The 23,627-nt window shown below is 44.9% G+C and overlaps 1 protein-coding gene across 8 annotated transcripts in view; it reads right to left on the bottom strand.

The window, feature by feature from the left end:
* Positions 1-23,627, bottom strand: part of LOC139048130 (uncharacterized) — a 424,803-nt gene that overhangs the window by 61,130 nt on the left and 340,046 nt on the right. For all 8 annotated transcript variants that reach the window (XM_070522634.1, XM_070522640.1, XM_070522641.1 and 5 more), the window contains one exon: positions 21,505-21,668. In XM_070522634.1, the coding sequence (XP_070378735.1) occupies positions 21,505-21,668 (164 nt within the window). The remainder of the gene's footprint in view (positions 1-21,504; positions 21,669-23,627) is intronic.

Genomic DNA, 23,627 nt, shown 5'->3' with positions numbered 1-23,627 from the left:
TCTTTAAAAACAGCCGCCAGCGACAACACCCGCACGTGACGTCACTGCACTAACTCTTTAAAAGTAACACGCCAAGGATGACGAGGCCGCCTTTGACGAAGATAGGTCCTCCTATCGAAACGTTGGCCAGCCTTTCTGAGGCATCTTATCCCTGTTTACAAACTTTATACCACAGTGTGCTATTCCATCTGTCAGCCCCTTTCTTCTTTTAGACTTCCATTAGAGACAGTAATGAATAGGATACAGGATCTCCTCCTATAGCTAGCGATGAAGTCGGAAGGGCCTTGCAAGACATGAAACGAGGAAGAGCAGCCGGAGAAGATCGAATAACAGTCAATTTAGTCAAAAGTGGAGGAGACATAATCCTTGGAAAACTGGCGGCTGTTTATACAAAGTGTCTGTAGACTGCAAGGGTCCCAGAAAAGTGGAAGAATGCAAACATTATACTAATCCACAAGAAGGGAGACGTTAACGAATTGAAAAATTATAGGCCCATTAGCTTAGTCCCACCAGTATTATATAAAATGTTAACCAATATAATTTCCAATAGAATAAGGGCAACATTGGACTTTGTTCAACCAAGGGAACAGGCTGGCTTCAGGAAGGGATGCTCTACAAAGGATCACTACCATGTGATTAATCAGGTTATCGAGAAATCCAAAGAGTGCAATAAGCCTCTCTATATGGCTTTTATATATTACGAAAAGGCATTTGTTTTGGTAGAGATACCAGCTGTCATAGAGGCATTACGTAATCAAGGAGTACAGAACGCTTACGTAATTACCTTGGTAAATATTTACAGAGGTTCTACACCTACCTTAACTCTACACAAGAAAAGCAGGAAGATCCCTATAAAGGGGTGAGACAGGGAGACACAATCTCTCGAATGCTATTCACTGCGTGCTTGGAAAAATTATTCAAGCTATTAAACTTGGAAGGTTTAGAAGTAAGGATCGACGGCGAAGATATCTGCAACCTTCAGTTTGCCGATGACATTGTTGTATTCAGCAACAATGCAGATGAGTTTCAACAAATGATTGAGAGCCTTAACAGAGAGAGTTTAAGAGTGGGGTCGAAGATTGATATGCAGAAATCAAAGATAACGGTGAATAGCTGGGCAAAGGAACAAGAGTTCAGGATCGCCAGTCAACTTCTAGACTCTGTGAAAGAGTATGTTAACATACGTCAATTAATCACAGGTAACCCGGATCATGAGAAGAGAGGTCATAGAAGAATAAAAGTGGGTTGGATCACATACGACAGACATTGTCAGCTCCTGACTGGAAGCTTACCATTATCATTGAAAAGGAAGTTGTACAATCGGTGCATTTTACCAGTGCTGACATATGGGGCAGAGACTTGGAGACGGATAAAGAAGCTTGAGAACAAGTTAACGACCACACAAAGAGTGATGGAATGAAGAGTGCTAGGCATAACGTTAAAGAGACGGAAAAAGAGCGGTTTGGATGAGAGAGCAAACAGGGTGTGGACGATATTCTAATTGACATCGAAAGAAAAAAATGGAGCGGGGCAGGTGATATAATGCGCTGGCTAGATAACCATTGGGCCATTACGGTTACAGATTGGGTACCAAGAGAAGAGAAATGCAGTCGAGGACGGCAGAACAATAGGTGGAGTGATGAAATTAGGACATTTGTGGGCGCTAGTTGGAATTGGTTGGCACAGGACAAGGGCAATTAGCGATCGCAGGGAGGGGCCTTCGTCTTGCAGGGGACATAAAACAGACTGATTAATATTATTATTATAATTATAATTATTAGTAGTAGTAGTATGAAACCAGCTAGTATAGTTCGTCGCAGCCAAAGGTGCTCTGAATACAGTAGAAAAATTGCTTTACCTAGAATTTTATGTAGTCAAATTATTCTTGGCATGACACAGCATTTTTTTATGTGTGCAGGCCCTCTAGAGTTGGTACACCATTCAATTTTACCGACGCAATAGGGAACAAGAACAATGCAAATCATGCAAAATAGAACTGCAGTGCTAGTGCAAAGTGAACTGGATTATTCTAAAGCTATTCATCTTTGAATTGAAATATCTCAATACCATCATGTTGATCAAAATAACCTGTAAATGTCTTCATTGTTAATTGCAAGAAAGAAAAAAGAAGACGCTTTCATTCGTAGGAAAGTTCATTTTGTTATCCTTCATTTCTGTTGTATTAAGATGTGTGGAACTTTCTTTACCGGTGGTGGCTAAATAATGAAGAATTCGATCAATGTCGGACGCTTTGTTGTTCCCCTGTTAACCTCTCACTATGTGACAAAAAAATTGTTAAACTGTCACTTTCTTTCAGCTCTCCTGGCAAGCATGAGGTGGTTACCCTATCCTTGCAGAACAAGCAGGACTATCTGGAATTTGAACTCCCAAATTTTCGCCCATATGAAAGGGTGCTGGAAAGTGGAACCCACATCAGTAGTTCGCTTCGGCGGTTTGTTGTCGACAGACTCTTTCGAGAATGCTACAAGACGGCATGGTATGCATTGGGTTCCATGTTACAAGTCATTTTTAATGACCTTGTTACCGTTGTCTTGAATAACAGACATTGTTTGATGTCTAATAAAAACTTTGCCTAGGAAACATATTGCAAGTTGCAATATTTTCTTTCCTTCACATCCACCTTTAGCATAAAATAAATATTGTCACGTGGTGCTGACGTTAAGAACACAGTAGCAATACTGTGATAGACAAAACTAAATTTTATTGGGTGAACCGGTGCCCACAAAACAGGCTACACTTATAGCACAACGATAGCGGCGAACACGGTCGGCGATCGTCGAAAATCTGATCAGCGGTTCAAGCGCATCGGCTTTTATACACAATCGTCGAATGTTCCAGACTAATCGTTGGGACCCGCGTGCCTTCGATAAAGTTCTACATCATTGGCGTCAGGCGAATAAATTAGATAACACAAGGTGCGGCGACAACAGACTGCGGATAGAAGCATCGATAACTTTCCAGAAACTTCGGATACATGCAAGCGCGTCTCGCGCTGTGCGATAAGATTTGTTAGGCGGCGAAACCTGGTCGCCCGATAAATATAAATACACGTGTGAATACCCCCCTCTTAAAAAGCATCGTCCCGATGCTACAAAGAGAGCGAAACACAAAGGGACACTTATTAAACATAAGTAACAAAACAACGAAAAGAAATAAAGTCCAAAGGTCAGTTACGTGAAGTCCCAAAGTTCGTCAACGCTGGTGGTACGGCTTGAGCCGCACAACGTGGACAATTTCAGGTCGTGAGCGGCGCCGCTGTAACAGCGAAATGCCGTCTGGCACGACCTCGTAGTCCAGTGCACCAATACGTCGGATGATCTTGTACGCTCCAAAATAGCGGCGCAAAAGCTTCTCGCTCAGTCCTCGTCGGCGTATAGGGGTCCAAACCCAAACACGGTCACCGGGCTGGTACTCGACAAAGCGTCGTCGGAGGTTGTAGTGTCGGCTGTCGGTCCTCTGCTGGTTCTTGATCCGTAGGCGGGCGAGCTGTCGGGCTTCTTCGGCGCGCTGGAGATAGCTAGCGACGTCAAGATTTTCCTCGTCAGTGACGTCGGGCAGCATGGCGTCGAGCGTCGTCGTCTGATTCCTGCGTAAACCAGCTTAAACGGCGTGATCTGTGTTGTTTCTTGCACCGCCGTGTTGTAAGCGAATGTTACGTACGGCAGGACGGCATCCCACGTCTTGTGTTCGACGTCCACGTACATCGCTAGCATGTCGGCGAGGGTCTTATTCAGCCGCTCCGTAAGACCATTCGTCTGCGGGTGGTAGGCCGTTGTCCTCCTGTGCCTTGTCTGACTGTAGTTCAGAATGGCTTGGGTGAGCTCCGCTGTAAAGGCCGTTCCTCTGTCGGTGATGAGGACTTCTGGGGCACCATCTCGCAGCAGGATGTTTTCGACAAAGAATTTCGCCACTTCGGCTGCGCTACCTTTCGGCAGTGCTTTAGTTTCAGCGAAGCGGGTGAGGTAGTCCGTCGCCACGACGATCCACTTATTTCCGGTTGTTGACGTCGGAAAGGGTCCCAACAAGTCCATCCCGATCTGCTGGAAGGGTCGGCAAAGAGGCTCGATTGGCAGTAGTAATCCGGATGGCCTTGTCGGCGGTGTCTTGCGTCGCTGACAGTCTCGGCATGTTCTGACATAACGGGCGACGTCGGCGGTCAGGTGCGGCCAATAATATTTTTCTTGTATCCTCGATATTGTCCGGGAAAATCCTAGTTGTCCAGCGGTCGGATCGTCATGTAGGGCGTGCAATACTTCTGGACGAAGTCCTGACGGGACAACAAGAAGGTAGTTGGCGCGGACTGGTGAAAAGTTCTTCTTCACGAGTAGATTGTTTTGAAGCGTGAAGGAAGATAATCCGCGCTTAAATTCCCTGGGGACAACGTCGGTGTGCCCTTCCAAATATTCGACGATGCCTTTTAGCTCCGCGTCTGCCCGTTGCTGTGCAGCGAAGTCTTCCACGCTTATCATTCCAAGGAAGGCGTCGTCATTCTCGTCGTCTTGCGGCGGCGGGTCAATGGGGGCGCGTGATAGGCAATCGGCATCGGAGTGTTTGCGTCCGGACTTGTAGGTGACAGTGATGTCGTATTCTTGTAGTCTGAGGCTCCACCGCGCGAGTCGTCCTGAAGGATCCTTTATAATCGCTAGCCAACACAACGCGTGATGGTCAGTGACGACTTTGAATGGCCTGCCATAAAGATAAGGGCGAAATTTAGCTGTAGCCCAAACGATGGCGAGGCATTCCTTTTCGGTCGTAGAATAGTTGCCTTCCGCTTTTGACAGCGACCGGCTAGCGTAAGCTATCACCTGTTCGACTCCGTTTCTCCTCTGGACTAGGACGGCACCGAGGCCTAGGCTACTGGCGTCAGTATGGATTTCTGTATCGGCGTACTCGCCGAAGTGCGCAAGTACCGGCGGCGACTGCATGCGCCGTTTGAGTTCGTCAAATGCGTCGGCCTGCGGTGTTTCCCACTTGAACTCAACATCACATTTAGTTAGACGTGTCAACGGCTCGGCGATGCGTGAAAAGTCCTTGACAAAGCGCCTGTAGTAGGCACACATGCCAAGGAATCTACGCACTGCCTTCTTGTTGATGGGTTGTGGGAACCGTGCGATTGCAGCTGCCTTTTGCGGGTCTGGACGGACACCAGATTTGCTGATTACGTGGCCTAGGAACAGAAGCTCATCGTAAGCGAAGCGGCATTTTTCCGTCTTCAAAGTAAGCCCTGACGACTTGATGGCTTCTAGTACTGTCGCAAGCCGCTTGAGGTGATCGTCGAAATTTCCGGTGAAGACGACGACGTCATCCAAGTAAACGAGACAGGTCTGCCACCTCAATCCTGCTAATACCGTCTCCATGACGCGCTGGAACGTCGCAGGCGCTGAGCACAGTCCGAACGGCATAACCTTGAACTCGTAAAGGCCGTCTGGCGTGATGAAGGCGGTCTTTTCGCGATCCCTTTCGTCGACTTCTATTTGCCAGTAGCCAGACTTGAGGTCCATCAATGAGAAGTATTTAGCATTGCAGAGCCAATCCAATGCGTCGTCTATCCGTGGGATGGGGTATACGTCTTTCTTCGTGATTTTGTTCAATCGACGATAATCGACGCAGAAACGTAGGGTTCCGTCCTTTTTCTTAGCTAAAACTACTGGAGAGGCCCACAGGCTTTTCGACGGCTGGATGATGTCATCGCGCAGCATTTCGTCGACTTGGTGTCTTATAGCTTCGCGTTCTCGCGTCGAAACTCTGTAAGGGCTCTGGCGGAGTGGTCGAGCGCACTCTTCGGTTATTATGCGATGCTTTGCGACTGGGGTTTGTCGAACCCTCGATGACGTCGAAAAGCAGTCTTTGTATCGTCGAAGCAGACTTCTGAGCTGTTGCTTCTTAATCACGGGGAGACTTGGATTTATGTCGAAGTCTGGCTCGGGAGCCACGGTCGTCGGTGTAGATGTGACAGAATCCTAGAGGACAAACATATCGCTGGTTTCCTGAATTTCCTCGATGTATGCAATCGTCGCGCCCTTGTTGATGTGCTTGAACTCCTGGCTGAAGTTTGTCATCAACACTTTCGTGTTTCCTCCGTGCAGTCGAGCGATCCCTCTTGCGACGCAAATTTCACGGTTGAGCAGTAGACGTTGGTCGCTTTCGACGACGCCTTCTACGTCAGCGGGTGTTTCGGTGCCGACCGAAATGACAATGCTGGAGCGAGGCGGGATGCTCACTTCATCTTCGAGCACCCTCAAGGCGTGGCGACTGTGAGGGCTCTCCGGCGGTATCGCTTGATCTTCCGACAGCGTTATTGACTTCGACTTCAGGTCGATGATTGCGCCGTGTTGGTTCAGGAAGTCCATGCCGAGAATGACGTCTCGTGAACACTGTTGGAGGATAACGAATGTGGCAGGGTAAGTCCGGTCATGAACGGTAACTCTTGCCGTGTAGATTCCAGTCGGCGTAATGAGGTGTCCTCCAGTGGTTCGAATTTGAGGGCCTTCCCACGCAGTTTTAACTTTCTTCAAATGGGCGGCGATATGTCCACTCATTACGGAGTAATCAGGCCCTGTGTCCACTAGGGGGTAACTGCGTGACCGTCGAGAAGCACGTCGAGGTCGGTTGTTCTTTGTCTGGCGTTGCAGTTACGTCTTGGCGTCGGATCACGGCTGCATCGTGTTGAACTGAAGTTGGAACGTCGCGTCGTCAAGTCGTCTTTCGTCGGTGTAGTCTTGGCTTCCTGATTTGGTCGGGACGGCGGCGTGTCGTTATGTCGTCGAGATGGTTTCTTCGTCGTCGTCGTCGGCGGCGGAGGATCTTCGTCAGTTCGACGAACAGCAACCGCACCTCCATAGGTTGCTGCTTTTAGTTTTCCGGATATGGGCTCGCAGAGCGACCGCGGGCTGGGCCGGTGTATGGTCGGCGCTGCAGTGACAGGTAGCGGCCTGGTGACGGCGAACGGGATGGTCGTCGAGGGTTCCACTGAGTGGCGGCGACGTAGTCGGCGATATCGCGAGGTCGTTCCCCAATCTGTGGTCGCGGCGCGTTAACGGCGAACCCTCGGAGCCCCATATCCCGGTATGGGCATCGGCGGTAGATGTGCCCGGCTTCTCCGCAGTGATAGCAAAGCGGACGGTGGTCGGGGGTGCGCCAAACGTCAGTCTTCCTTGGAACGCCGCGTGAGGGGACGGTTTGGCGTGCTGGCGGCGGGGGTGGTGGTGGACGACGGAAGTGTGTCGTCACTGGGCCCTGGCGTGGACGCGGAGGGGGTACGTGACGGCGGGCTACAGCGGCGTATGTCATCGCTTGCGGCACAGGCTGCGGCGATTCAGGGGCTACTCCAAGTTGTTGTTGGAGTTCCTCACGCACGGCGTCGGCAATCGAAGCCACTTGAGGCTGTGATGATGGGAACAGCTTTTGTAGCTCTTCCCGCACGACAGCTCGGATAGTCTCGCGTAGGTCGTCGGCGGCCAGTGACTGAACTCCGGCGTAGTTTGTCGAGTTCGTGCGGCGGTCGAATTGCCGGTTTCGCATCTCGAGTGTCTTCTCGATGCTGGTGGCCTCGCGAAGAAACTCGTCGACGGTCTTCCTTGGGCTTCGCACCATTCCGGCAAAAAGTTCCTCCTTCACACCACGCATCAGCAGGCGGACTTTCTTCTCCTCGGGCATTTCAGGGTCGGCGTGGCGGAAGAGACGACTCATTTCTTCCGTGTAGATCGCGGTCGTCTCATTAGGTAGCTGCACCCGGGTTTGTAATAGCGCTTGGGCTCGTTCTCGGCGTACGACGCTTGCAAATGTCTGCAGGAAGCCGCTTCGGAAAAGTTCCTAGGTCGTTAAGGTGGCTTCTCGGTTCTCGAACCACGTCCTGGTCGCGTCTTCTAATGCGAAGAAGACATATCGCAGTTTGTCGTCGCTGTTCCAGTTGTTAAACGTAGCGACTCTCTCGTACGTCTCAAGCCAGCTTTCCGGGTCCTCGAAAGTTGAGCCACGGAACGTCGGAGGCTCCCGGGGTTGCTGCAGCACGATGGGCGATGCCGGGGATGCCATTGGGGTGGGCTTGGTGGCGATCTTCCTGGTCGTCTCAGGCAAAAGTCCGTGCTCCGGGGGCAGTTGTTGAAGACGGCGGCTTGCTCGATGGTCCGGGACTGCGTTGGTGTTGTCTTTGCGTTCCGGGCTTGGATCACGGCTTGTCGGGGGCGTCCGGTACATGGACCAAAAGCACCTCCACCAGATGTCACGTGGTGCTGACGTTAAGAACACAGTAGCAATACTGTGGTAGACAAAACTAGCTTTTATTGGGCGAACCTGTGCCCACAAAACAGGCTACACTTATAGCACAACGATAGCGGCGAACACGGTCGGCGATCGTCGAAAATCTGATCAGCGGTTCAAGCGCGTCGGCTTTTATACACAGTCATCGAATGTTCCAGACTAATCGTTGGGACCCGCGTGCCTTCCATAAAGTTCTACATCATTCGCGTCAGGCGAATAAATTAGATAACACAAGGTGCGGCGACAACAGACTGCGGATAGAAGCATCGATAACTTTCCAGAAACTTCGGATACATGCAAGCGCGTCTCGCGCTGTGCGATAAGATTTGTTAGGCGGCGAAACCTGGTCGCCCGATAAATCTAAATACACGTGTCAATATTGATAAACAAACAGCAGGTGCATACCACATTGAGGTAATGTAATATACACACTTGTAATTTGTTTAGCGTGAGGTTCTGGATACAGCAAACATGTTTCATGGGACAGTCAGTTTTACTAATTGATATAAGCACATGTACTTGCTAAATGCGCAAATCATCTATCTTTCTTTCCCAGGCAGAGTTCTTGAACAAGAGTGCTTACACGACATTTACTTTTCAATGTGGAGTGTATTTGTCTATGTATAACGCAAGCTAGTATCTTACTCTATAAGATTACAATTAGAAAGTTACAAAGTTACAATTTTACAAACAATTTACAATTACAAAGTTTTACAATTTTACAATTACAAAGTTACAATTTGTACTCTTCAGAAAAATCAGCATAAAGTTCCTGTTATTCACTGCCTAAAGATTTCTGCTCTCTGAAACTGCTAAGAAAAATTTTCACCTATACTGGTGTGCTGTAGTTGCTAGGGCCATACAAACTTGTCCTTCTGTTACCACAGGTACCCATCAAGGCAGTTGTACCGAGTCGCAGCACAGGAGCTTGTGAGCAAATACCCACATTTGATGCACAAAATTCAAGGAAGCAGTGGCATGGTAAGCAAGATTTTTATAATTATTAGTGTCATGTGACATGTACAGGCATTTTCTATATTCAGAAGATTTAAGCTTCGAATAAAAAGTTATATGAATAGCTTTGATATTCTGAAGACTGGTTGTGGCCCCTTGGCCCAGGAAGGTTTTTGTAGAAAGACTGCTTTCGAAGCCTTTGGAAGTAAGATTTTCAGAGCAGGTAGGTTAACAAGTTGGCTTAATGAGCTTGCATACATTTGTTGTAATTGGTTATAAAATTAAGAAACTCTGAATCTACCTTTGCCTGTGAGAAGTGCTCCTTGCTGTTCTGAATATAGCTAGGTTTTGGAAGAATTGCATCACCATTGATGGTCACATACTTCTTAAGTGACAATCAAAATAATAATGCTGTGCCTGGTCCTTCATTTATTGCTGACCGTTTTGTTTTTGTTTTTTTGTTAACGGGATTCTTGGGTATTGGGCATTCGAAACAAGTTCAAAAACATGAGAAAGAAGGCAGAGTGCTGTACAGAGGGAATGGAGGAAATTAAAAGGAAGTTCTTGCACAAGTCTGCGACCATGACGTCTGTCTCCGACGAAGGCACAAGCGGCAGGATCTCTCGCTTGTCTATGAGTTGGTATTGGAACTGTTACAATTACAAATCCACAGAAGTATAACTTTACTTACAAAAAACAATAGCTTATGGCAACTTAGCTTGTAGCTAAGTTGCCATAATAAAAGGCACTAATCTGAATTATAGTAACATCTTTCTAGAGCATGCATAATGCGCAGTACAGGATGCGGGTGGTATTCAAATCAACTTACTGCTGTAACTTGGCACCAAAGGGTCCTTTTTGTTCGCTTTTTTTCTTCATTTTGCATACTTGCATACCTGCAATTTCGCAGGTTCTTACAATCTTATGAAAGATTTCAAATGGCAGCTTTATTATAACTGCAAATTTTTGTCTTACTAGGATGGTACAGCTAGGTTAGAGACGAAGCTGACAAGGTTTAATTTAACCGTGAAAAAAAACATCAAGCCAAGGACGTAGTTGCCATGTCTTCAGTAGTGGAATTTTCTTGAATTGAAAACTTCAGGATGGCACATGCTTAGGCATCAATCTATTGTTTGGCACGTTGCAGGACTGAAGCCACCTTGTTCACGGGGAGACTGCAGAGTCAGTGGAGAGGCACACAGGCTGACATTGCTTTTTTTTCTTAATTTTAATCAGTAATTGTGGCATGTGGCAGTCCACTGCTGTGGTACTGAGTTACTTTTAACCTAGGAACATAGGGGTGCCTTAGCACAGAGCGGACACAAAAGAAGTGGCGTGCAAAAATTCGTGAGTTTCGAATAATGAATCAATCGGTGGCCTACGGGATTTCGTTTTGAAATCAAATAGTCGCTATTCGTGAATTCGAATATTTTTCTAGTACCTCACAAATATTACAAACTCTGAAGAGTCCTGTGCATGTCAAGAAACTATTTGTTGGTTTTTAATGCTTAATTTGTGCTTTCAATAAACTGTTCATAACATACTTTGTAATAACAGATACTAGCACGTGAACATCATTTTATATTAGTTTGATAATGACTGTTCATTATTCAAAAACTATTCAATATCCAATCCGATTGGCTAATGGCACCATTTGATTCGTATTCTATTTGTTCTCCAAAATTGCTATTCACTCACCCCTACACAAAAGACAACCGCATTTATTATGTTGTGCCATTGCATACTTGTATAATTTTGTGTTCTTGCTTTGTGCCAAAGCACGAAAATGAATCTATTCCAGTTAGCCTCAATTTCACTTCTGTAACATAACAAATGCTTTCACATGCCACTTTTGGCTGCTGGCTGTTTTTCTCGAGTGCAGCTAGTTGGCTTCCAAGTAAGACATTAGGAAGCTTTAAATTCGTTATGTATTAGCGATATGCCGCAAAAAATTCAACGTAATTCTTAATTTGAAACTTCAGGACTTGTGGCCTCTTTGTTACTGTCTTTACGCTTAAGGCATCTCGTAATGGGCATTGAAGTCCTCTGAACAAGAGTTCGTATGAAGTTCTTGAATTTCTGGATCATTAAAAATATGCGTAGGCTTTTCGTGCTTGTCTGCCATGCCAGAAAACGAGACATGCTAGCAACCGTATTTCCCCTGTTGTAGTACGTTTCGAAGTACGCGGCTCAGCCAGTCTACAATATTCCATATCTGCATGTTGTTCTTGGCACAACACGTTGAAGATTTAGAAGCATCGATTTAGGCCTTTTATATCTATAGAGCCAGTTCACCCTACAATGTTTAAATTGCTTATTGTTTTCTCGTTATGAAGTTAGCTTGCAGAGTTGAGTGAAGTTGCATGCTAGCGTAGGTGAAAGTACAATAAGCCAGGAGAAAACTTCGTCTCATTGGGAATGTAATATATTTTTTGCTTGCATAATTCAGCTTGTCGCCACAATGCTCTTGTCCCTTCTATGTCAACACTAGCAGTTGGCAAATGTGGTCTACAATTTGTTCTAATAATTAATAATCAGTGCTTTGATTTAAAATAGTCTTCACATGATCTCTTCATTCTCCCGTTCCCCCACTCTTTCTTCTTCAAAAGACTATGTGCTATGTCTCATGGAACTAGTGGCTTCTCACTGTGGAGACAACCTCAGTACAGCTTTTACTGAAGTAAGCAGGTTATGCAATCTATATAATTGCATACAGTTGTGCTGTTATAGCTATACATGCCCTATCAACATTCTTTCTACGCATTTTGTCGAAGGAACTCGTGTGTTTGGTCCTGCAGACAGGTGATGTGCCAGTGACACCTTGCGTCATGCTTGCCAGCAGTGCATACTTCCTATATGTGGACCACCACCTGATGTTTCAAGCTTCTTGCCTGCTTTCAGCGTTTGCATGCATGTTCGCAGCCTGTTGGGTTTTCAGCATTGAATACCCAAAGAAAGCCCACTGGCTGCTTACTTTCATTGAACATGCATTCTTCGGCTTCACCCAAACCAAGCCGCGCATCAAAGCTCTTGAGTTGATCAATTTGTACAATTTTGAGCCAAAAGCTTCTGAATCAGCATAAGAACAAGCTTCTCTCGGCATTCCCACTTTGGCTTGATTATTATTTTTGCTTAGCTTGTTCATTATTATGCAGAAAGAAGCTAACCATCCTGAATGGTCACTGCTAAGGAATCTTGAGCTTTACAGCTACAAGTCACTACCAGGTTGCTCAGGAGGGCGAGCTAATCACAGGGTTCCTGTAGCAACCCTCAGATGTTGAGTTCATCAGCTTTTTTTCCCTGCTGCAATTTCTGCACTAGCTATGTGTACCAAGGCACATCATTTTTATACAATGTTTTACAGGGCTAACTAAGAAGCTTTTTCCCCATTGTGCATAGGGCCCAAGAGACAAGTTAGCTACTGAAGTGGTAGTCAGAAAACTGGTTTGTCAGCCTTTTCTTCTTCGTGCCAGAATCACAATGTAAGCCATGTGAACTTGTCTCCTAATTAGTTGTGCCGGCAACACTGACAAAGGAGGCACATATAGAACCACACACAGTGCCAACTTCAGAAACAGATTGATTTCCAGTTTTCACATTTGAGCGTGTACCACTCAAAATATCATGGGACATACGTGCATTGCTAGGTAATCGCCAGCAAAACCACAGAAACCACAAGCTAAAGCTTTTGAGGCCAAACTGATTGTTCGGTGTGTTGTTTAACACAAGCAGAGATGCTCTACTTCTTTTGTCAATGATACTAAGGGTGAACTGATGCATGTATCGTGAAAAGTTGCAATGTTTCTTGCTTCCGTAAACAAGCAGGTCGTTCTGCTTTTTCTTTTGCCCTTAATTCCCTTTTGTCATGGGACGACAGTTGCATCTCTGGAATTGGAGGTCAAGGAAACCATCGGACTCCACATTCACATCTTTGCTTATGAGCTCCTGTAGCCTATTCTTTATGCATCTACAGATGTGAGCGATATAGTTCTTTCCACAAGTGAGAGGAATGCAATTTATGAAATACAAGATGAATATTATGCATTTGTTCTTACGTATGCTTTATTTTTGCGTGTGAAGCAAGCATTTCCTTCAGGCCTTCTCTTCCTACAGAGGCTTACTAACTTACAGCTCTGAAAGAGTGGGGCTGACATTACTCCTTCCAGTTATCTCGTTTAATATGTGGAAATCATGTCACATTGAGGATGACAACAGCATTCCGCTTGTTAATGGTGCTTGTATTATGCGATTACTGAGAATTTCTTATGATTTCTTTAAGCAGGCCTCCGGCGACTGATAGGAGCTCATAGCTCCAGCATATCCTAGATGTGCGTCTTGTTTAAAGCAGTTGTGTGGTAATTGCTGGCATAATTTTTTTTACTATTTGCCGCTTAACACAATTTGTATGAATGGAATGAAATGGTAAAAGCGGCTTAGGTGCTCTAGGTTCCTAGGACCAGATTGATTCTGGTACTACAAACGTAAAGCAAGTCTTGCCATTTCCTTTCATGCATAACAAACTATGTAAAGAGGCGAATAGAAAAAAATATACTGAAAAACTCGTGCCCCAACCTTGTGCACAATAGCTTCAGGCAAAATGCATGTTTAGGCCATGTTTAAAGATAACGATATGCTCATGTGGATCGCCAGGAGACTGAATTAAAAAGCACAAGGAAAGTTCTCAGCAACCGCATGATACCAGCACCGTCGACGAGAGAACTGTTATCACCAACATTGCAAGATTTCTTCCACATATTAGAAGAGAGGGCTTGAAGGAATACCCTTAGCCTCGTTCTTTCAGTAACTAATAAGTTGGCAAGCCTCTGTAGAAAAGGCCTGCAGGAAGCATTTTCTTTCCATGCAAAAAATAAAACAAAAACAAATTCAGAAAAAGCTAGAAACATCTCAACTTTCGTTGATGCATGCATTATTAGTAAACTCCCAGCATCGCTATCAAAAAGAAAAAAAAGGAACTAGAATATCTTTGTTTGAATTAAACAACATGCCTTCTAATAATTCATTTGGCCTCGGTAGTGTTCACTTGTGGCTCCCGTTTTCTTCGTGCATAACTTGCAATATACAGGTGTCCATGATATCTAAAAAAATGAAATATGTTGGAAGTTCATTGCAGTGTGCCAGCTCAGGTGCCTTACTTGTCCATGTCATTCTGATTGTGCTACGACAAATTTCGCATTACCTTCCAGTGAGCGCACAAGGCTATTGTCATCGTGAGCATTTCTTTTATTGCCTTTTTTCAGGGCTAGCCGATACCTTTTTTTCATTATGCATGGCGTTTGCAGTGGCCTTAGATATTGAGCTCGTCAGCAGTGTTTCCTTCTCGCCAGCTGCGATCATTCGTGCTAGTTATGTATACCAAGGCATGCAGTTTATTTATGGACAGTGAGGAACTAGCTGGAACAGCTTTTTTTCTCCTTCATTGCAAATGGCGCACAGAAAGGGAGCTCGCTCCTCTAGCAGCCCATAGATGTAAAGTTTGCCAGCTTTTCTTTTTTTTTCATGCTGCGACTCTAGCTAGGTATACTAAGGCATGTGAACTGTGTGTGTGCATTTTTTTTTCAGGGCAAGTTGCAGACTTAGCTGAGGAGCTGTTTTCTTGTGCACGGTTTCCATAAAGTGAGCTGCCTCCTACAGCAGCCCTCGGATGTGGAGTTCGACAGCCTTTCTCTCTTTTTTTTTCCGTACTGCAAACGTGTCCAGCTAGGTATGCCGAGGAATGTAGTTCACTTATGAACGTTGCAAAACTAGCTAGAGGAGCTCTTTTTTTCTCTATACATAATGCACAGGAAGAGAGCAACCTCATGTAGCAGCCCTTAGATATCAAGCTTGATAGCTTCTTTTTTTTTCATGCCGCAATTGCAACTCTAGATAGGTATACTAAGGCACGTGAACTCGATTTTTTTCTTTTTTGAGGGCATGTTGCAGAATTAGGTGAGGACCTGTCTTGCGCACGGTTCCTACAAAGTGAGCTGCCTCTTGCAGTAGCCCTCGGATGTGGAGTTCGACAGCCTTTCGTTGTTTATTTTTTTCGTGCTGCAAATCTGGTCAGCTAGGTATACCGAGGAATGTAGTTCACTTATGGACGTTGCAAAACTAGCTAGAGGAGCTCTTTTTTCTCTCTCTATTGTGCATGGTGCACAGGAAGAGCTAGCTCCCGCAGCAGCCCTCTGATAACAAGCTCAACAGTTTTTTTTTCATGCTGCAATTGCGACTCCAGGTACGTTTACTAAGGCACGCGAACTTGCTTTTCTCTCTCTGTGTGTGTGTGTGTCAATCTACTCAATCGAATAGTTTTTGCTCACTTGTGTGTGGTGCTCAGAAAGTTGGGCTCTAGTATTGAAGGGCAGTACAAAGCCTTTGTGGTTCTTTCAGTTGCTAGCCTTGTTTCGTTTCTGTACCGTAGCTTCAGAGGCTCCTAATCGGTTGCCTTTTTACTGCAACAATTTGCAGAATGCTGAAAGCTCCTTCAGCTGTCTGCCATTATTTTTTTTTCAGTTCTGTGATACCAGCTATGAAAGTCACCAAGCACCTTATTTTCATTTACGCATGTTGTAGATCTTGAGACTGCATGTTTAATCTTCTGCTGTTTTAAACGTTCATTTCTAATATTCAAACCTGCGATGTGTGGCAAGGGTCGTTAAGTAAAGATTTAGATGTACGCCTGATGTATTCTAGTCAAGATATTTAGCACTTGTACATTGTTAAGGATTGTGGTGTTTTCTAGTCGACCTTCCAGCACCCTTTCATTCTTAAGAATTGTCGCAGTTCGTAGACTGGACTGTTCATTTGTATCCTGTGAATTAGGACTGCCGAGAAAGAACGTATCCATCTTGCTTACCTCATTTTATTTATATGATGAATCCTACCATTTTGCCTTGTGATATGAAAAGTGAACTGTTTACAGCGTTCACAATTGTTCCTGTGTTGCCTCATTATGTTTTTCTTTACTCTCTTTTATGAAAATTCTCGTTCCTGCCATTTGTGTTTTTACCTTATCAGTAGTGAGCTGTGTAGTAACATTGCCTTAAGCTTTCTCAACCTTCCAAACTGAAGAAAAAAGATGGAAGTGGATATTTTATTGCTTTAGAGAGGCCTGAAGAAAGCCACTATACAGTAAACATTTCTTTCGTTCCTATCATTTAGGTTCTTTTTGTTACTTCCAGCATGGTCTTAAGTGATGTGGGTGCGTTTGTAAACATTGCTGAATGGTACATAGCTTTGGATTAACAGTTTAGTTCAATTTTGTGAATGTGGAAAGTGCCACATAAGTGCTCCTGGATGTGATATATTATACTGTATAACCAGAAGTGTTTCATGTTCACTGCAGGTTTGATTGTATTATTTATGCAATAAATCTTGTTCAGTGCAGAACTTTCTACTAAGCACTTGCTTACAATGTGGAAGTTCCATGTGCCACTGCCGCACTTAATGCACGCAGTATGTCTGAAGTAGTGGGCAGATAAGAGGCCAGAAGCACAGCTGCTCTTGTACCCTAAGAGAGGTGGGAAGGGGATGATTCGAGACGAAGCTTGTGTTGGCTGAGAACATAGCTTGCTGTTGTAACAGGCTAATAAAACTTTATAGCTTCTTGGAGAGTTCTAACTCCCAAACTAGATGATGTCGGTTCCTAAAGGGAGTTGGGGACAAGTGGGCATTATGGCATCTTGCATCACTTCATTGCTATTGAAAGGAAACATCCTAAACGTTTACATACTCTTTCCTTTCCTAACCTGCCACAAGGTTATAAAGTCGCCAGTTTGTTTGATAAAATATACCAATATAAAATAAAGTCTTCAAAATTATCTTTGCCCATCCAAGTCTTACTGGGACCACATATTTAGGTAACAGTGCAGTCGTGCTAATCTGCAGTTTTGTGACTTCTTAAAAATACACATACAGTGGAACTGCCTTCACCTCTCGTCATGGGAATTGCAATGCCTACTGTTAACCCCAGTGTTCTCTCAATTTTCTTGCGCAGTACAAGTTTTTTGCTACCTCTCGTTATGTTCTCGGGGCTTGGAAATATTTCCAGTAAATATAACTTTTATGCACATGAACAAGTGGTGAAGGTACAAAGGGCCACCCTCTCATGTGCTCATTGGCAAAGTTGATGCAACATCAGAATTGTTGCAGATGGCTGTGTCCTTGCTAAGTGCTGAACAAGTTATCCCGAAGCCCCTGTACTTCTGTATTTTGAGGCTTATTACTGAAGGGGCTTAATGAAGCAAACAGTTTTTGGAGACTTCAGTATTGCTTTATTGTAATTGCATGGGCTTCCCTAAACAGCGTGGATTAGATAAATGCAGGGCAATAAGAAATGAAATACTCTTGCATTTACGAGCGGTGCCCAGGTCTGACACAGTCTTGCTCCTATGTGATGCACATTTTCTTTCAGTATTCTTGCTTTGGACAGACTTCCATAAGCAAAATTTCACTAAGTGGTCTTCAAAAATGATACCACACCCGGGCACATAAAAGATCAATAAAATTATTAATCAAATCAAGTTTATTTTCATTCTGTCAAGATACGGAAAAAAGAACTGACAAGAAGCACTTTTTCAATACAGCTTGACTAGTTCACAGCCTTGTAGAAAAATTTCAGAGCGGTAAGGGCACTACGGTAAATTAAAGGAAAATTGCCACTTAACAAACGGCGTACTACAATGGGACCTAAACACTAAAGAATGGAAATGCGAAGCTAATAGATAGTTACAGAACAGTTCAAGTATTACAATATGTGTCCAAAATCAAATACACATTTTTAAAGAAAAATAAACATCTGAATGCTATACAGTTACAAATACCTAGAACTAATGCACTGAATATGTAAAGAAAGAACAATTTAGAAATCGGCTTATTACAAACAGCAACATACAACCGAATAAGACAATTAGATACAAGAGTATCGATTTGACACTCGACAAGCTGCACCATAAAAAGTCCTAAGTAGTCCAAGTTTCGGAGTTATACAGCACTCCGTATAACATGGGAGATATCCTGATGTGAACAATTAAGTCAAAATCGCTAAAGTTATAGTGATTTATAAGGGAGGGAAGAGCATTAGACAAGCGCTCCTTTCAGTAGTTTAATTGTACTGCGCCTACCTCTCAATTTTCTCCATGGCGTGCGGGATAATTTAAATGCCTAATTCGTAAGTTGGCTAAAATGCAAACTTGTAAAGTTCTTAAGAGTTCTCGTTTGAATTTTCTGCTTAACATATAATTGTGGATCTGATGAACCTTAACTATTCCTGAACTGCAGAATAAAACGTTAGTAGTAGCTGTAAAATGCACTTTGAAAATTTGCCTAATGCATTTTTTTCTGAACCAGGTGTATTTGATTAGATTAGTGACCATCGTTGTACCCCACACTAGTTGGTAATAATTTAAACGAGGGCTAAAGAGCGGGTGATAGAGCAGAAGCTTGATTTTTTTTGGAAGCAAGTATCGAAATTACTACAGGCACCTCATCTGACATTGTCTTCTGATAATTTAAAAATTGTCTAGAGAGCGTTTGTGTCAAGCATTTCTTTTTTGTGCAGGTCACTGCAGTCGCTATCGCTGCAGTTTGATAGCAAATTGGTCAAAGTACCTCGACGGTTCGGTAGCTATGATTTGCTGCTGTGCACATAGTAATGAATTTGATTTACAGCTGTGGTGGGCAACCTTCAGCAGGATCAACAATGTATATGAAGCTCTGTGTGCACGTAAAACAACTTAGGTGGTAAAAACCAAACAATCTGGAGTACTATATATAGCTTCTCTTTCAGAATATACTGCTTTTAAAAGTCTGGATTTACCCGGCACACCTGGGTACTCAGCTGCACAACATACAGTACACACAATGAAATGTACATCGCTGCTCTTTGCTGAAGAATGTGTAATGAGGACAGACGTAAAAAACACAACATAAACAATACACAGAATGAAATGTACATAATTGCCCTTTGCTGAAGAAAGTGTAACTAGGACGCACGTAATAAACACCTTCCTGCCTGTACAAGTAAAGTGGATAAAAAACTCGGCATTGTGTTGAAGATCCTCAATGATAACAGTGTTACCTGTGTGATCTACAACAAAAGCATGAAAGTGCTCATCAAGATGTTTGGTACTGAGTATTGATACAAGAAAATACCTGGAATTGCAATTTGCAATTGTTCTGACTCGTGCAAAACTAGGGAGCTCATCTTCCGTTACTGCCAATGGAATAACACAGCCTTTATGTAGCTTCCATTCAGATGCTGTGAGCAATGAAATAATGTAGACATCTGTACTGTCAAGTCCGAGGTCACAAAGCTTTCCTTTCAATACGTCTGGTAATGAGTTTTCCTCTGCCTTTCTTCTTCCAACAGCCACAGCTGATTCGTGCTCTTGTGACATTTCATACATGACTTGAAGCTGATGACGACGAGCCAATGTTGCACAAATGTTCTTAAAGTTGCGTGTCTTGCTAGCAAGAGATTTGAAGAACTGGTGCTTCGCCTCAAAACGTATGCAAGACAGCTTACTGAGTGGGCCACAGGAAAGCAACAGCGTGGGATAATGAATTATGTAGTGCATTTTTTGGAATTATGTTCACATCGGGGAACATTTCTCTAAATTCACTGTAGAAGTCCTCAATCAGCGTTTGCAGATAGGGTGATGCACTGCGGCTGACCTGTGGTGCGAGAACAATATCTAGCACAGCTCGAAACTTAAGGTATACTGTATAGGCCCTGTTTTCTTTAGCCACACAGTCTCCTCCAATGAGAGTAAAAACAACGAAAAAAGCAAAGCTTTTCTGCTGCTGAGCCTTTGATCATTGCTTTTCCCTGCACTGCCTGATGAGAAAGGGGGGGGGGGTAACTTGGACTTCTTGTCTGCACCTTGAAAACTAAATGAACTAAGCCTCTGATTCAGCTGGTCAAGAGTGAGGATATTATTGGTGACCAAGTGAGAGATGACATGTTTCATTGCAAAAGGGATCAGCCCCTCATATAGGTCGTGCATTATATCGGGCAGCAAACCTTGCACCACATCAAATGACTGGAGTGCAGTCATGCAGCTCTGCCCCGAGACTCCATACACGCTTGAAAGGCTCTTGTCTGTCCGAGTCAATTGGGCATGACATGCATGCATTTCTTTCGTTCTTAAGGTGAACTCGTTCTCGTGCCATTTGCCATTTATCTCTGCTCTTGTCGCCATACAGAATGGCCAAGTAGAACCTGATGAGAAGCATTCGCGAAAACCACCAAACTGGCGGCTAGATGAATTGTCACCACTGACATACAGCACTGAGCCTTTCACAGTCTTTCTAATAAGCTCAACTCCATGCACTTCTAGATGGTGTATATCCGCAAGAAGAGGCTGAACAACCTGGTGCAGAGAAATCTTATTAACAACAGACTTCTTGACAAGGAGGACTAAATACTTGACATCGAGTTTCGAACAGGTTTTGGAAGTTCATTCAAAATCGTGAAATATCCTCCTAAAACCTTATGATTTCCACGTTTGCTACCCAAAGGGTTGCAGACTTCAAATGCGTCAAACTACAATTGAAGAATGAACAGATCTTGATCTTTTGCATTTCTGAAAATGCAGTGTTCCTGAAAGTGAGACCCATCAGTTACACCATTCAACAGCATTGGGTAACTGCCTTGACTATATGAAATGCCTAGTTCGGCTTCAGGAAAAAATTTCGTGCTGTAGCAACAGCCTTTATAGTGTCCAATATAGGGACATATATATAGCTCTCAGCTTCCTGTTGACCAGTGCTTATGTTTACAGTGTGTGGAGAAATGAATCCATACATACGTTTTCAGTGTGTCTCCCTCCCACATTTAGTTCTGAGTTGCTCAATCTTTGATGTGTCAACTATGGAGCTTGATTTATATGCCATAAAAAGTCAATGATGTCACTTGCAATGCCAGTAATAGCACCCTCAGGCAACTATTTCCCTTCTTGGCACTTCAGCAGTAGAGATGAGAGACACATAGCACATTCATCACCTAGGTCTGCACAGCTGGAATCCAGGTTAGGCTCAGCATCACACACACTCTGCTCATTCACCACATTTTGACTGGACCCCGATGTACCAGCACACTGGTCAGCCATATCAGCGCTGGGATGAGGGTCACTAGATCCTGATTGACGAGCACATTGGTCAGCCATATCAGTACTGGGATGCCGGTCATTGGATCCTGATCAAACAGCGCATTGGTCAGCCATGTCAGTGCTGGGAGGGAAGAACTGTTAGTGGCACTTGCTTACATACATGCGATATGACCTGTAGACCTTGTAGCTCTTAGAGCAGCCCTCCAAACTGCAGGTCCAGTTGCTCTCGCTCCCATGACATGCGTTAAAGTGCCGAAAAAGGCCACACAGAGTGGGTTCTCTTTGATGGCATCGTTTGCAGCTGTATGCAGTGATGCCCTCCATCTGAAAAAAATGTAATTTACTCGCAGAAGCTGAAAAACGAAAAATTCATATGAACTGCGAGCGTAGATAACCTATTGAATTTAATGCATGAGCCCTTCATGTTTGTGTACAAAGTATAGTTGTAAATGACAAGTGGGTTAAATGTTTTGTAGTACAAATATAGCACCAATATTTTAGTTTCACACATGGATGGTTTTTGTGGCAATATAGTTTGAAATTATGGCAGGTTGGCCCAAGATTTAACAATGAAAATTTGGAGGACGCTTACGCTTCCCCTTTAAGAGTGAAATGTGATAGCATTCCAAGATCCCCGACTGCTTCTCATGCTTCTCAGCATTGCAACTTCAGCTTATGTAACCGTAATGTTTACCGGGAAATGCTGGCGGTGAACGCTATGCACGACGGCGAGCTTTGTGGTAGAAACACGGCCTCTCGCGCGTGCCAATCCCAAAGGTACTGAACAGCCGCGCCAAAAAAATCGCATCGTTTTCAGGTTTCTGTTGTTTTTTCACACATTTAATATTGCTACGGAACAGCCGCCACAGTGTGGCTCCACTGAGGAGGAGGAAGACGACGTGGCCACCGCTTGATACAGCGTCGCCATCATTGCCACCGTTTGTCTACGTGTAAATATACTGTAAATAAACTCGTACGTCAGCTACACGTAACATTAATTTGGTGGAAGTGGACGTTCCCCGTACCCGTCATGGAGCTTCGCAGCGGTCGCAACGGCGACAGTGCAACTTCGGCTCCTGCTGGCGGCACTTCATCTACGCAACCGTCTCCGCCTGCAGCCCCAACCTACGTCGCCATTACCCCACCTCGGGATCCTGGTGTTTTCAACGGAGTCGGCAGTCCTGATGTTGACTACTGGCTCCGCTTACACGAACGTGTCAGCACCAGTCACAGGTGGGATTCGACTATTATGCTCGCGACGTTCTTTTCTACCTCGTCAGAGCTCCACTTGCATGGTTCCAGACTCACGAAGACGAGAAGACCATGTCTGAGGACGATAAGGTAAATCACGTCCTCAAAGGGATTGCTGACGACGCCTTCAATTTACTTGTGTTTACCAACGTCATCAGCATCGATGCGATCCTCAAGGAGTGCCGCCGTCTTGAGCATGCTAAAAGCCGCTGGGTATCCCAGCACATCACGTGACTTCCCAACACAGCTGCTGCGCCATCCTGTGACGACCTCTTCCACCAGCCGTCGCGATGTGACAACTTGACCCGCATCATTCATCGTGAGGTCGAAGCGGCACAACCGGCGGCCACTTCATTTCCGTCACCTTATCATCCTCCGGTGACAATCTCCTTGGTCCAGGCCATCGTCCGTCAAGAGTTATCCAACGTCGGCCTGCACCCCATTCGTTCCGCATGCTCGGAACCTCTCCCTCCACGCACGGCCCCACCGCGCCCTTCTTACTGTTATGGACAGCGCAACCTCTCCGAATGGCGAACCGTGGACGACAAGCCGATCTGTTTTAACTGCCGACGCATTGGACATGTCGCTCGCCACTGCCGCAGCCGCTGGACTTCCCCGACACGCTATTCTCCTAATTACCACCCTCGCCCCTCTAGTGCGTCCTTTTCCTTCACCCCTTCTATGCCCACCCCATCATTTGACCCTGCGACGCCTTTGACACGACCCCGCTACTCCCGCTCGCCTTCTCCCTCCCGTCGTCAATCTCGCTCGCCCCCGTCTCGCCGTGCTCCTTCTCCTACCTACTCGACGCACCCCCGCCCGGAAAACTAGACAGCGCAGCTTCAAGGCGACAAGCTGCAAAGACGACATTAGCTCAAAATCCTCGCTTCACCTTACCGACGAACAAGAATCTTGTGCACGTTCTCGTCCACAATGTTCCTGTGTGCGCGTTGATTGACACCGGGGCGCATGTGTCCATTATGAGTGCTGCTCTTCGCCGTCGGCTCAAGAAAGTTCAGAAGCCTGCCCCGA

The sequence above is a fragment of the Dermacentor albipictus genome, chromosome 7 (genome assembly GCF_038994185.2).
Source record: "Dermacentor albipictus isolate Rhodes 1998 colony chromosome 7, USDA_Dalb.pri_finalv2, whole genome shotgun sequence".
NCBI lineage: Eukaryota > Metazoa > Arthropoda > Arachnida > Ixodida > Ixodidae > Dermacentor > Dermacentor albipictus.
Note: the sequence above shows the minus strand (reverse complement) of the source record. Positions and strands in the feature narration are given on the sequence as shown.